The 14,198-nt window shown below is 54.4% G+C and overlaps 1 protein-coding gene across 7 annotated transcripts; it reads left to right on the top strand.

Moving 5' to 3' along the window:
• The first annotated feature begins 2 nt into the window (after positions 1-2).
• Positions 3-13,942, top strand: TTI1 (TELO2 interacting protein 1). 7 transcript variants are annotated; one of them, XM_062623804.1, is made up of 8 exons: positions 3-2,271; positions 2,729-2,911; positions 3,701-3,849; positions 4,652-4,792; positions 5,738-5,942; positions 6,647-6,734; positions 9,801-9,876; positions 10,812-10,904. In XM_062623804.1, exons 1-8 carry the CDS (start codon positions 3-5, stop codon positions 10,812-10,814), a joined length of 3,114 nt encoding a protein of 1,037 aa, XP_062479788.1. In that variant the 3' UTR covers positions 10,815-10,904. The 7 variants fall into 7 exon arrangements, 6 of the variants coding, with proteins under 6 accessions (XP_062479788.1, XP_062479784.1, XP_062479787.1 ...); XM_062623800.1 differs by lacking the exons at positions 9,801-9,876; positions 10,812-10,904 and adding an exon at positions 12,601-13,942; XM_062623803.1 differs by lacking the exon at positions 10,812-10,904 and having other exon boundaries at positions 9,804-10,125.
• Positions 13,943-14,198: the final 256 nt, after the last annotated feature.

The raw sequence follows: 14,198 nt of genomic DNA, 5'->3' as shown, positions 1-14,198 counted from the left end.
CCATGGCCCTGTTCCGCTCTCCGCGGAGCGCGTTCGGGGCGCTGCGCCCCGCCTGCGTGCAGCTGACGCGGGTGCAGACGGCGGAGAACGTGTGTCGGCTGGCGGCGCGGCTGGCGGCGGTGAGCGGCCCGGCGCTGCAGGAGCTGCAGGAGTACGTCCTCTTCCCGCTGCGCTTCGCGCTGAGGGCGCCGGGGCCGCAGCGGGAGCGGCTGGTGCAGAGCGCGGTGCAGTGCATGGCCTCGGTGCTCGCGGCCACCGCCGTGCGCAGGCCGGAGCTCCTGCGGGAGCTGCTGGCGGAGCTCTGCGCCTGCCTCGCCCCCGGCCCCGCCGCGCCGAGCGAGGACGTGAAGCTGGCGGTGACCGAGGCGCTCCGCACGCTGCTGCACTCGGCCTCGGGCGATGTGAGCCTGTCCCTGTACCAGCCGGCCACCCTCCCGCTCCTCGGCTGTGCTGTGTCCTTGCTCCTGGGCCTGGCGGAGCGAGAGAGAGCAAAGCAGCTCAAGGTCTCTGCGCTGAAGTGCTTGCAGGTCCTGGTCCTGCAGTGCGACTGCCAGGAGCACCGGCCCCTTGGCGATGACGAGGCGCAGCAATGTGGGGATCTGTTTGCTTCCTTTCTGCCTGGGGTTTCCATTTCCCTGTCCCGGGTCGTTACCGGAGACATCAAACAAGGGCACAAACCCACCGTTGCTGCCATCAGACTCTTTTATCTGATTGTTGGCCTGGTGATGGCCGATGCACAGCTAGCCAGAGTCCCAAAGAGCAAAGAAAAGCTACCAGAGAAGGAAAGCAGAGTATCAGAAATACTGGTCCATAGAGGAGCCGACTGGAGCAAAAGTACAGCCGAAAAACTCTCTCTCCTCCTGCAGAAAATGGTTGAGTTCTCCTCAGTTCACCCCCACTGGAAAGTGAGACTGGAGCTGGTGGAACTGGTCCACCACTTACTGAGGAACTGCAGCCATTCGCTGGAGAGCTCCTTCACTCACCTCTTGAAGGCCTTGGTGGGACTGGTTAACGACGAAAGCAGCGAAGTCCAGAGCAGATGTAACGAGGTTCTGCAGGGCATTGCAGAGCAGAGGATCATAGCACAGAGCAGGGCTCTGGCTGATGTCCTCTCCGAGAACCTCCACTCCCTTGCCACAGCGCTTCCTCGCCTGATGAGCTCTCAGGATGACACAGGCAAGGTTTCCACTCTGAGCTTGCTGCTCGGCTACCTGAAGCTGCTGGGCCCCAAGATTAACGTCGTCCTCAACTCCACATCGCACCTCGGCCGCCTCTCCAAGGCACTGATGCAGGTTCTGGAGCTGGACGTGACGGACGTGAAGGTAGTGGAGGATAGACGCTGGGGCTGTGAGGGCTCCCTGCAGCCTGGTGTGCAGAATGGCAGATGCCAGAGGAAATACTTCCGCTTCTTCACAGAGGAGAAGGTTTTCCAGCTCCTTCAACAAGTGTGTCGTGTTCTTGGCTACTACGGAAACCTCTATTTGCTTGTGGATCATTTCATGGGGCTGTACGGCGAATCTGCCATGTACCGAAAGCAGGCGGCCATGGTCCTCAATGAGCTGATTGCAGGAGCTGCTGGAGTGGGAGTGGATGTCCTCCAGGAAAGGGAAGCGTCACCGAGCATGGACGATCTCAAAGGGTCCGTAACATCCATTCTCGAAGAGTACACAGACCAGGCAAATTGGTATTTGATCACGAGCGTTGATACGGAAGAAGTCAGCCATGAGCAGCACCCTGTGCAGCACACAGGACTCCCTGCCCGCCCAGGGGGGACGTGCAGCACCATTCTCCTTCCATCCCCGGAGCTGCACGCAACGGCCCGCACCATGAACAGCAACATCTGGCAGATGTGCATCCAGCTGGAAGGGGTCGGCTGCTTTGCTGCTGTCCTCGGGAAGGAGTTCCGGCTGCTCCTGCTGACGGCTCTGTACCCGGTGCTGGAGAAGGCTGGTGACAAGACCCTGCTCATCAGCGAGACGGCGCTGGGGACGCTGGCAGAGATGAGCGAGGCCTGTGGCTACGGCTCTGTGCAGCGTCTGATTAATGACAACTCTGACTATCTGGTGAACGGGATCTCCCTGGGCTTGCGCCAGCTGGCACAGCAGCCCCATGCCTCCCGGGTGCTGGACACTATGCTGAGGCATTCAGATGCCAGCTTGCTGCCACTGGTAGAAGATATTATCCAAGATGTCCTGTCAACGCTAGATCAGTGTTACAACAGCCAGGCTTCCACCTTCCTCGGGGTCCTGCACTCACTAATGACAGCTTTAGGTATCTAGACAACCTTTGCTTTGTGTAATTCAGTCTAAGGGGGCTTGTCTTTGGCCTATGGACTTGCCATGGGAGGTTTCAAGTAGCTGAGGTGGTGGCAGCTTGGCTTTGCTGGTGGGCCAGCTCTCAAGAAAAGGTGGCCAGCAGCTTCCCCTCTCCACAGCTGGTTTGTGTCTGACCTGAAGAAACATGGCCTTTAGTGGTTGAGAAAGGATGGGTTTACTGCTCCCATAAGTGTTCTGCAGAAGCACATGGAGTGTATTCCTTTTTATAGCAGGGTTTTAACGTTCTCATCCCATCAGGAAGGTCATGGTGATGTGACAGCGGGTGCCTGGTTCTGTAGTTCAGTCCCATGGGACTGGAGAGTCCTGTTTGTCCCCAGGGGCCTGCGGTACCCTACTGGCTTGCAGGAGGGGGATCGCAATTGCTCAGTGACATCTCAGCTCCTCTCTTGCAGTCCAGTGGTTTGGCTCATCCTGCAGTGAGGAACAGCAGCAGAGCACCGAGTGCCAGAACAGGACCTTGTCCCCAGGGCCACAGGCGGTGACAGCACGAGACATGGAGCAGTTCTTCCTGGACTACATCAGGCAGAAGCAGATTGCAGAGGGCGATGTTCCCGACTCAGGGGATGAGGAGGCAGGTCAGTGCTGTGCCTGGTGGGAGCAGAGTGTGTTAGACTTGGAGAAAGACGGGGACCTCTGGGGTTGCCTTTTGTCACACGGGTAACCCAGGCCCAGGCTGAAGGTCTGGCACCCTCCTGGCAGTCTCAGGTCTGCTTTGAGCTGACCTTGGCTCACACCCAGTGCTGCTGGGTGCTCTTCCTGTGCTCTGTGCAGGGGGGAGTGCAGTGGTTGGAGATCAAGGCTTGCGTGGCTCTAAAACACAAGCACACTCAGTTTTTCCTTACCTCATAACAGGTCATTTGGGTTCAGGACCCAGTCTCCTCTTCCCAGGATCCTGCTGCATTTTCCTCACCCTCCCTTGGGAATCCCTGTACCATCTTCTCTGGCTAATGATGCTACCACTCCCTTCTCATTTGTCCTTGACAGGCCTTACAGACACAAATACAGGGAATTTTTAGTCTTTACTGGGCTGTGCTGCGATCCTGACCTTTAAACACTTCAGCTTTAAATACCCAGGCTTTTCACGTCTCATAAAAATCAATGGCAGACAAGTCCATGGTGAGGAGAGCCTGCAAATGTCACACCAGCTGCATTGTCCAGTGAAGAAAGCAAACCCTCCCGAGTCCCACACTGAGCTGAACCTGACACTTAGCTCACAGAACTCAAGGATGGACTTGCCTGTATCTAGATGTGTTTAAAAATGCCCAAGGCCTCACTTGGGAACCCGCAGAGTTGTGGGTGGCACAACCTGGAAACCAGGGTTTCCAGGTCGTTTGCGTGGCCTCAGTAATGATTTTGCCTTCCAGATGAGGTTCCCACCCTTGCTAAGCCAGAGCCAAACAACTGTGAGACAGAAGGAGAAGCTCCCCTGCCCAGCCATGCTCAGCTGGCCAAAGACGTGCTGGAGAGGTGCATCCACTTGCTGTCTGACAGGAGCCTCCGTGTGCGGCTCAAGGTGGGTGAGCACCAGCGCCAAGGGGACGGGTGGTGGCCAAGAAGGGGCTGGTGCTTGTCAGCACGTGCATGATGCATGAGGGGCTTCCTGCCCGAGGAAGGTCGGTGCTGCATAGGTTCATTCAGGACAGACTCCCCGAGTCTGCCAGGGGAAAAGGGGACAGTTTTCCAGGAGCTGTCTGGTTTAGGAATGGCAGCCGGGGTGGCTTCACATCAGCACCTTCCCTTGATGCTCGTGATAGCAAAGTCTTATGCCTCAGCCTTGGTGGAGGAAGCAGAAGCATCTTTATTCCATCCCCCTTCCTCAGCCTGCAGTGCACAGGCAGGATCAGTTCAGAAGGTGCTGGGGATGATAAGCAGGGCTGAAAGCCTGGGGTGAAGGCTTTTTAATTATGAAAATCCTTTGAAGGTGGCCTCCTTTTGAACTGCAAAGTGAGACAGAACATGCAGCAGTGAGGCATAACCCAGATTCTTGCCGCCAGGGCCCCAGCCCTGCCAGGTGGTCCTGCTCCCATTCCCCAGGAGCAGGGTCCTGGTGCACAGCTCAGCCTGCAGGATAAGGCCGGGTACATGCCCTGGTTCCAGCCCATCCCCATAGCCCAGTGCAGGTTATGTCACTGTGCTACTTGTCCCTTTCCTACCAGGCCTGTGCTCCGTGTACTGCTCAGTTATCCCAGCTCATGCTTAGGCAAAGCTATACCCTTTTGTGTTAAACCCTCCTTTCTCCTGGCATGTCACTGGGGATCCACCCGGATGCCTGGAGCTGCAATGCTCAAGGTCTGTTGCCTGCTCCTCCTGCCCAGGTTCTGGACGTGCTGGAGCTCTGTGTAATTGTGCTGCATCCTCACGGAAACCATCTGCTTCCCATGGCTCACCGTGTCTGGCCAGCTCTCGTCACCCGCCTGATCAGCGATGACCCTCTGGCAGTGCTCAGAGCCTTCAAGGTACAGCAGCGAGGCTCTGCCAAGAGCCTTCAAGCTGGTGCTTGGAAGCCAAGTGCTCAGGCATTGCTCTGCCCGTGAGAGAAGCCCCGAGCCTGTGGAGTGATGTTAACTGTGGCTGGGAACACAGGGTCACCACCCTGCAGAGGGAAGGCTTGTACCACACCCACTGCAGCTTGTCCACAGATAAAACCTTGACACCGTTCCTGGGGGGAAGAGCAATGGTAGTGGGTATTGCAGGGAAGAGGAAAATGGTTCTTTTATAGCCTAAGCAGCTGTCAGAGGCACTGTATAGTGCAACTTGCCCTTGGTGGAGCGAGTACCAATACTCTTTTTGGAAGTGTTAAGACTGAAAAGAAGGGATTTTTTCCTCAATGGAGGTACTGGGAGAGGAGAGGATAAGCCAAGTTCTAAGAGGGAACAGTATTGTGACCAGATGGATTGGGGCCATGGATCCCTCCTTCCTTTTCACGTGTATTTAAGGCCATTCTCTAGGTCAGTTTGGTTTCTCTCCTGGGCACACACCCATGGGTGCTGGGTGCCTGGGCTGTAGCCAGTCAGCCTTTCTGCTCACTGCCATGCTTGTAGATGGGCTGTTTCCACTACAAAGGGGATTTATATCTTAGTGGCATCTTCCATCAGAGGCTCCTCCAGCAATTCTGAGTGAGACTTGACAAGCTACTCCTACCTTTACTGTGCTGGTGGGAGAAAGGCAGTCCCAGGAGGTGGTCAAGTGAAACAAAAGCAGGGTGCATGTCACTCAGCCCCTCAATCGAGCATTCACCTTCTGCTCCCTATGGAAAACCATATCAGGTGTGGCCACATTGCCCTCAGCTGCAATAAAACTACCCAGGAAAGAAGTGCCATGTCCCAACAGAGCTCTGGAATGCTGGGCTCCTCCCAGAGCTCTGTGCACTTACCCTCCAGTAACTGGTGCTTCCTCACTAGGTGCTGTGTACCCTGGCTCAGAAGTGTGGGGACTTCCTGAGGCTGAGATTCTCCAGAGATGTCCTGCCTAAGCTGACCAGCTCCCTCCTCAGCCAGGCCCCAGCAAGTGCCAGAGCCGGGCCTGTGTACACCCACACGCTCGCCTTCAAGCTGCAGCTGGCTGTGCTGCAGGGCCTGGGCTCTCTGTGCGAGAAGCTGGACATGGGTGAGTACCAGGGAGGTACAGGCTGTGCGAGATCTCTGCCAGGCTTACCTCTTCTCCTTTCAGCTCCACTGACCAAGCCTGCAGTTGCTTCTTAGCCCTCTGCTCCTCCATGGGATTGATTTCCTGATTTCCCCAGCCTCATCTCATTCAGGTCCTTCATGTGTCCTCTTTGAGAGCTCTGTAAAGAGAGGCTGGTTGCTCTTTACTCCCCAAGAGACAAATGGGAGAGAAGATTCCCAACACTTTGCAGAATCTGACTGATCATGTCACTTGTGCATGAGAAGTGGGTACAAAGTGGAGCTCCTGGATAGCTGCAGCCGGGCCTGTTGGGCCATGATTTGTTCTCAGTTAACTGGAGAACTGGAGCCCAGCTAAGACTTCTGGCTAACCTGACTGGTTCCATTTTGGGGCATCTCTCTGCAGCACGTTGCATTCTTCTACAGAATGAGACCCTCTGAAATTCTTCTAGGTTAAATTCCTGGAGCTGACTTTGATGAGGGAGAAGGTTTGCTGGGCAGTTGCTCTTTTCCTCTCTCAATGCCCTTGATTGCTTTCCTAGCTTGGCAGCAAGATGCTCAAAAGGCAAGGTCAGAAGAGCTCTGGGTCAGACAGTTCAAAGTCTCAGAAGCCTCTTGCTGCCAATTTAGAGCTGTCAGGCTGCAGTGGGTTACCTCCTACCCTTCTTCTCTGTTCCATTTCTGCAGGCGAGTGTGACCTGAATAAAGTGGCAGATGCCTGCCTGATTTACCTCAGCGCCAAGCAACCCAGGAAACTGCAAGAAGCTGCCCAGAGGTAATGTCTCATAAATGCCTTTGTATCAGGTGTACAAATAATGAGGGACAGAGGCAGCAGAGTTGCCCCTTTCCCTAGGCACTTTTCCCACTCCTCCCTCTGGCACGTTGGAGTCCTGCACAACAGGGTATCATGGAAGTTAACCCCTTTCTCTGGTTAAGTACCATCTACTACCCAAAATGAGCTAGAGGGTAGCATGCCCACAAGCCTCAGCTTACTTTCAGATTTCTTTGCAGGGCATTTGGGAACAGAGGGAGAAGATGAGCTACTTGCTGTTTTCTAACTGCCTCCTTTGTGGGAATACTTGGGGCTCTATGCCCACTGGTGGCATAAAACTGCAGAGGAGAAGGCAGCTATGCAAGAGGATGTGCCAGACATTCCCATGCGTTTTATCACGTAGTACCTTCTGCAGGCTGGGGATTTACTTCTGTTATCCTTCCATTTTCCCTGGGCTCCTGTGAAGATGCCAGGCGGGGCTCTGCCAGGTGGATGAGAGTTGTTTGGGAAGCTGTCAGTCTTGGCACCAGTCTTGCTCTGGGAGAGGTTAGAGGAGCACAGACAGTTTAGGTGAACACACATCAGCTGTATGAAGTGTTGACAGACATACTTTGCTGCTCGGTGTACGAGATCCTGCTCAGCATGTTCCTGCCGTCAGGATAAGAAATTGCTGTTGTCATATGTTGTCACCTGGACACAGGGCCAGAGATTTCAGCAGACAAAACGAGCCCAGTTACAGAGCATGAATGGGTGAGCTGTGCCTCTCTGTCCCTGCTGAAGGACAGGGGAGAGCTCCCTCTCTGTGTGGGCAGCCTTGTCTATGGGGAGGGAGCCAGCAGGGAGCAGGTTCAGCGGGTGTGGAGACTTCAGAGGGCAAACAGAAGAGCTGCCATTCCCTTCGCCAAGCACCGGTCTCCGAGGTGCATGGGGTGAAGGGCTTTGTGTGGCTGGGCAGCAGCTCAGAAGGAGCGTGCTCAGAAGCTGTAGCTGTGCCTTTGTTTGTATTCCTGCACTGGGGAGAGCAGGTTTATTTTTACCTTCGTGGCTTTCATTGCATCGCAGCAGGCTTCGGCAGCGTTTGTTCTGCTGAGAGGCTCGTCGCTGTAGGCTTGCATACCCTTAGCACAATAAAGCCTTCATTTGTGTAAGCAATGCTGGAAGGAAAGCAGAACACCAGGATCCATCTAGATATTTGGAACCTTAAGCTTTCAAATCATTAACAAAACAATCTAAAAAGCTGTGCAATTTCCCTCCCCGGTAGGGCTGGGGGAAAATACTGCCTGAGCTCTGCGATGCGATGGGGTCATTAGAAGCTGTACTGTGAAGGATGCTCACAGCTGTTGGAGGAAAAGGGCAGTAAAGTTCAGGGCAAGCAATGTTTTTCTCCTGTATATTATTTTTACACTATTTTAAGGGAAATGGCACATGTTACACTGCTCCCCCCTGCCTCTGATGCACTGCACATTTCACTGAACAAAGAAAGGCCTTTGTGAACAGCTCTCTTGTACAGCAGTGTTGACCAGACACATACATGCTCTGAGGCATGCATTGTATCTGGCCTGATACTAACCATGCCTATGGCAGTACCTGTAGTTTTCATTCCTATTTGTTTTAGTTTAGTCCTGTCTGATCCCTGGTCTTGGAGCCTGAGGGGATCAGAGTTAAGCACAGCACAATCACCTCTAACTAGAATACATGATACAAGGCTTCAGCCAGATAAGAATCACTTCTCAGCCATTCCCCAATTTCCTTTCTCCAGCAGCTCAAGCACCACATTCCTGTAAGCTCCAGTCCTTTTCCTTGCTCTCCATGTGCCCAAAAGCAATCCTGCAAATTGACACAGGCTGTCACATGTAAGGCCCTTTCCATCCAGGCAAGGGCACTTATCACCTGATACATGAAGAATTCTGCATTTTAAATGCTTCTAAAAACAGATGGGCCAGAACTAATCTTAGCCACAGCCTGAATGCCAACATACGTCACATAACTCAGCTTTATCACTGCAGAAATCACACAAGGTAAAAAGATGTTTGGAACCAGCTTGCCATATTGATTTATACTAAGTGGCCTTTGCTCAGCTTTTTGGATTCTTATTCAACTCATGAGTTGTGACCTGCCAAGAGCAAGGTCAGGTCTTACCAAGTCAGTCATAGCTCCAATAACTCCCTGCACTGAGCGAGTGAGGAGCGTGCAGGTATGCAAAGGGCTGAGCAGGAATTTTAGCCAAGGTGCTGGAACCACAAGAGAAAAAACGAAGGGAGTTCTGGCTGTCATCCAGGGATGTTATCATGCCCCAAGGAGGCCGCTTAATCCCATTTATGGAACCCTGTAGTTTCATTAGGTGAACCACTGGGAGTAAGTGAATTTTGTAACTGCAGCTTCATGCGATACTCACCAGGCAAAAAGAGACACTGGGGAAAAAAAAGGAAAAAGGACTCCAGCATGGCTGAGGAGGAGAAAATGGGACAATGGGCTTTGTTGTAAGATGACTGCTGGGAGTGTTCCAGGAGAGGAGTGTTTTCCAAAGCCTGAGAAAAACAAAATGCACCAAAACAACCTAAAACACACTAAAAAAACCCAACCCAGAGCTGCTGCAGAAGAGCCTGGGAAGCTGGGGAGCACTGCTTGCGTCTGCCCTGCCATTAAGAATAAGCCAGTGCACTGCAGGTACAGTGACCAGAACCCCTGAGCAGCTAAGGGGGCATGTGGGGCCCAAGCACTAGAACAAGGTGGGGGGAGATGGTGCAAACAAAGTCACCATGTGTGAATCTGAGCTTCTCATCAGTCCATTAAGTTGTATCATTCCTGACAAGCTTTTCACTCCAGGGAAAAAGAAACTGAAGGGATAGGGTCTAAGGAGTTGTCACTAGCCTGTGCCAACTTTGGAGTTCTGCATTTTGCAGGCTGCTTGGAAATTCACACTCCATTCCTAATGCACCCTCAGAGCTTTGGAGGTTTTACCATTTGACCCTTGCATCAACCACCTGGGTAGGAATGGGGGTTTTCTCCTGGTTTTCTCCAGAAATAATTTCCCCAGTGCCTACTGAAGCCTGTTAGTTTAATGTTCAGCAGAGATGCAGCAGCCAGACTTGTCCTTTGCCAGCCCATCCACTGTGCCCTGGCTTTGCTTGGAGCTTGGGAAAAGGTAAGAAAACAGCCATGCTCTGCTTTGTGCTGGTAGAATAAGTGATTTAGCACAACAGGAACAAATAGGAACTATTTTTGGACCTTTTTAGATCTGGGAGTTGGTCTAGCAGTGTACCTCCTTTGCGTTGATTGTGTAGTTCACTGCCTGCTGATTAACAGCCATCAGTCTCGTGCTGGGCTCAAGTACACTGAGAGCCACCTGCACAAGCAAAATCCAATAAAATTATATTTAAGTTTTAAAAAAAAAGCAACATCAGAAAACAAACTTGGATTAACCCCAGGATTCTTTGCCATGGAAACAGGTTGCTTAGAAACTACCCCAGCGTTAGTCTGAAATGTGAAAGTCAAGTTGTTCTTTAAGCTGCACGGCACTCCGGGTTATCGGAGATAATCACACACCTCAGGCCATTGCAGCACCAGAGGCTGTGGAGTTCTCCAGGGACCACCAAGCTCTTGGGGGTGGCTCTCTGCAGAGCAGCTGATGGGGAGAGGCTGGGGGAGCAGAGGTCTTCTCTGGGAATCAGGACCACAGCCTGATTTGGGTTGGAAGGGACCTGAAAGCTCCTCCAGCTCCAACCCCTGCACGGGCAGGGACCCCTTCCACTGCAGCAGCTTGCTCCAAGCCCCTGTGTCCAACCTGGCCTTGAACACTGCCAGGGATGGGGCAGCCACAGCTTCTCTGGGCACCCTGTGCCAGCGCCTCAGCACCCTCACAGGGAAGAGCTTCTGCCTCAGAGCTCATCTCAGTCTGCCCTCTGGCAGGTTAAAGCCATTCCCCTTGGCCTGGCCCTACAGGCCCTTGTCCAAAGCCCCTCTCCAGGTTTCCTGCAGCCCCTTTAGGTATTGGAAGGGTACGAGAGCCCAGGTTGTGCCCATGCTGGAGAAGCAGAAGCCAGCTGAACAGTATTCCCCATTCCTATGTTTACTTCACAGTGACTCATCTTGCCTGGCCCTATCCGCCCTGCCACATGGAGAGAGGATTGTTCCCGAGCAGCTGCCCAGCACCCATCCCGAGCTGGGGAAGCCACTGGGACCTGCTGTTTGCTGGCAGCAGCACGCTCATGCTGCCACGGCCAAGCGAGCACCAGCAGCTTGGAGAGCTGGTGTGGGGCTGGCAGGAGGTGCCAGCCCTCCCCCTGGGGCCAGGCCTGTCCTCCTGTGTCCCATCAGAGAGCTGCAGGAACAAGGAAGGGGAGCAGGAGCCCCGTGAGCTCACCTACATCCAGCCGCTCCCAGGAAGGAGGCTCATTGCCCATGGCTTTGGGGCACGTCCAGGCTGGTTCCTCAGGAGCAGACCGATAGGAACCACAGCACCCGCAGGAGGGGACGCTGCCAGCAGCTTGCAGGGACATCTCCCCTCGTTGCTGTGCAGAGACCTGCGCCGAGAGAGAGGCGAGGGGTTAATGGCAGACAGGGAAGAGCAACAGCTTTGGCTGCTCATGGTGTAAGGGTCACCCAGCCACAGGATTGTTGTGAGGTGAGGGAGCTTTCTAGTGCCTTCATTTCGTTTCTGTGCTCTCCCAGGTTCCCCTCAGCACCGTGCTCCCTCTCACAGGAGAGCTGCTAAACAGGATTCCTGCCTGGTTTAGGTCGGAAATGAGCTCACTCGAGGGGTGCAGGTTCTTCAGGGAGAGTTCGGACACAGTGGGGTCTGCATTTTGTGTGGCTTTTGGAGCAGGTGATCTTTGGTTTTAGAGAGGGGAGCTCCGTCCAGTGCTGCTTGCGGGGACAGACAGACCCACCTCTGCCCCTCCCATCGCCTCATCCCACTGTTCTCCTCATGGCCCCGTGACTGATTTCAGTGGACGCCGCTTCTCAAACCCCGAGACAGGCCTGGCTGAGCCCAAAGGTTACTGCAGGCAGAGCTGGCAGGGGAAATGAGCAAGTGCAGGTCATGCCAACCAGCCCTTCCCCTCCTGGGAGCTTCCTGCTCTCCAGCAGGACTGTCCAGAGGCTTTGCAATGGGGCTCACAGCTGGAGGCAGGAGGGTGCTTGCTCAGAGATCAGATCCCTGGCTTACCCGAGGTATTGACATTCACAGTGAAAACCATCAACAACACAGTGTAAAGCATTTGAGGAGCTGCCATTCCTCCTCCATTCCATTGGTAAGGAAGGAGGTGTGGGGTTTGTTTGGTTTGAAAGAAAATCCTGCTTTGTGAAAGGTGCTGTGCAGAAGGAAGACAATTTGGAGGCAGCAAATAAGGATTAGGATACAATGCCCTCAATACAGCATTTAACCTTACCTGTGGCAGCTGCCCAGGAACCCTCTTGTGTTCACCACCTAAAATGGAGAGCAGTCCAGTGGGCTGACCCCTCATTTGCCAAACCCAGCGAGGGTGCTGACCAACATCCACACCTTGCTTTAGGAGCGCTGCAGATCCAGAGCATCCTGGGTGTAAGCAGCACGTGCGTACGCTGCGGTCACCTCCCAGTGCTTGGGACAGGCTTTTGCCAGACCAGAGCCTGGGTCAGTTAGTCAGCAGGTGCTGGGCTGATGTCCATAACTTGCTGGGCAGAACAGGTTTTCTCCCACTTGCCAGCAGCTGTGAAACAGCTCCACTGTCTTCTCTTGAGCACAGGAGCCATTTTAATGGTGCTCTCTAACGCGCCTCTGTTCAAGCTGGCAGAGCACATCAGAGCATCCCGCAGCTCTGCTGAGGGCCCTGCCGGGTGCCAAGCAGAAGCCCTTCTCACTCCTTCCTTTCTTCCCACCGTTTCCCAGTGTTTTCCTCCACTTAATGGCCGTGGACCCTGACTGGACATGGCTCTTGCTGACAGAGACCTGCTGCCCGCACGGGTACGAGCCCCCCCACGCCAGCCTGCGGCCGGTGAAGCTGGCAGGGATGGGGAGGCCGCGGAATGAGCTGACGGACAACGTGGGGCTGCTGCTGGAGCGGCTGCGGCAGCGGGAGAGCGGAGCCCAGGAACCCCCTCCCTGAGGGAGCTCTGAAGTGGCTGGAGCGGGAGAGGAGCTGCCGGGATGGAGCTCACCCAGGAAGAGGCCGGGATCTGGAGCCCGGATCGTGCGGGGCAGAGGAGGAGCTGCCTGTTCTAAACAGCCGTCGAGGTGAGGTGGGTACATTGCTCTGATTCCTCCTGGCCTGGTGCTGGGCAGGACTCTGAGGGTCACAGCACATCTGCTTCAAGGGCTTCAGTACCGAGAGCGAGTCATTTTCCAGAACTTACTTCCCAGCTCTGGATCCTTGGCCAGTGGCCCTGCAGCAGCCACCCCACTCCTCCAACCTCCTCACAACTGGCATCCTTTCTCCTGTTCTCTGCTTGACAGCAGTTGACAACTCAGAAGCCCATTTCTGGCCTTAACCCTTCCCAGGAAAGAATCCAGCTTGGGTGTGTTAAAGCCATTTTCTTTGTAAAACCAATTGATACCAGAAAAGTTAAAATGCATTTCCAGTAAATCCTCACCAGTATTCCCAGCAAGAGCAACAGATCCTCTGGGGAACATCAAGGCTGCTGCTGAGACCAGGCAACTGCATTGTGCTCCAAAGTCCCACCACAGAGCAGGATTAGTGTGACCAGATGTGGCAGTGAAACCCAGCCCTGGCTGACAGCTTGCAGTGAGTGAAGGCTCCTGCCTCCCCAGTCGCCTGCCATTTCCACAGGGCATTTCTGACCCCTCTCCATCACCCACCCTGAGGAGACCTGGATGAAGTTATCTACCTGTGCCCTGTGCAGCCTCCAGGGTGGGCGCAGACGTGGTCAGAGGAGGTGACAGGAGGTGTGAGCATGGCAGTGCCATGGTTTGCAATGCAGCAAGAGGGGGGGACAGCCAGTCCCTGGGGTCTCCTGCTGCCCCTCGGAACACGCAGGGCTCACAGGAACCCGCTGCAGCTCCGGGTCCTCCAGGCTCCATCGCAGACAGTCTGCAGCCGGCTGCTCCCAGGCCGTGTCTCTGGGATTCAGCTCCTTCACCCCGAGCGGCTCCTGGCAGCTGCAGCACCCACAAGAGTTCTGTGCTGGGGGAGCAAAGGGACAGACTGTGACTGCGAGTGTGGGAGCAAGCTCAGAAAGGCAAAAACCAAAGCAATAAACTGATGGTGACATGGCACAGGCTTCGAGCATCGCTGCTGGGGATCCCGTGTGAGCATCCAAAACGTGTCTCGATGGTTGGAACCAAGGGGGCTGGTCCTCCAGGAAACACACAGATCGATGGCTTTTTACCAGCTAGGACAGGGCTGCAGCGCAGCTTCTGCCCTTTCATGCTTTGTGGATACACACGCCGACTGTTTAACACGGGGCTGGATTTTGCACAGAGGTGCCCTGCAGAGCTGAGCTGATGGGAAGACAGGAGAGGTGGGAGAG

Source organism: Pezoporus occidentalis, unplaced genomic scaffold (assembly GCF_034315485.1).
Source record: "Pezoporus occidentalis ecotype Australia unplaced genomic scaffold, CSIRO_AGI_Poc_V1 ctg259, whole genome shotgun sequence".
Taxonomy (NCBI): domain Eukaryota; kingdom Metazoa; phylum Chordata; class Aves; order Psittaciformes; family Psittacidae; genus Pezoporus; species Pezoporus occidentalis.
Note: the sequence above shows the minus strand (reverse complement) of the source record. Positions and strands in the feature narration are given on the sequence as shown.

What these genes read in the sequence shown, in the direction of transcription:
- TTI1 (XM_062623800.1), top strand. Translation starts at nt 3, where the DNA reads ATGGCCCTGTTCCGCTCTCCGCGGAGCGCGTTCGGGGCGCTGCGCCCC. An exon ending in CAGTGCTCAGAGCCTTCAAG is followed by an intron (nt 4,793 to 5,737) that starts GTACAGCAGCGA and finishes CTTCCTCACTAG; the next exon opens with GTGCTGTGTACCCTGGCTCA. An exon ending in GTGCGAGAAGCTGGACATGG is followed by an intron (nt 5,943 to 6,646) that starts GTGAGTACCAGG and finishes CCATTTCTGCAG; the next exon opens with GCGAGTGTGACCTGAATAAA.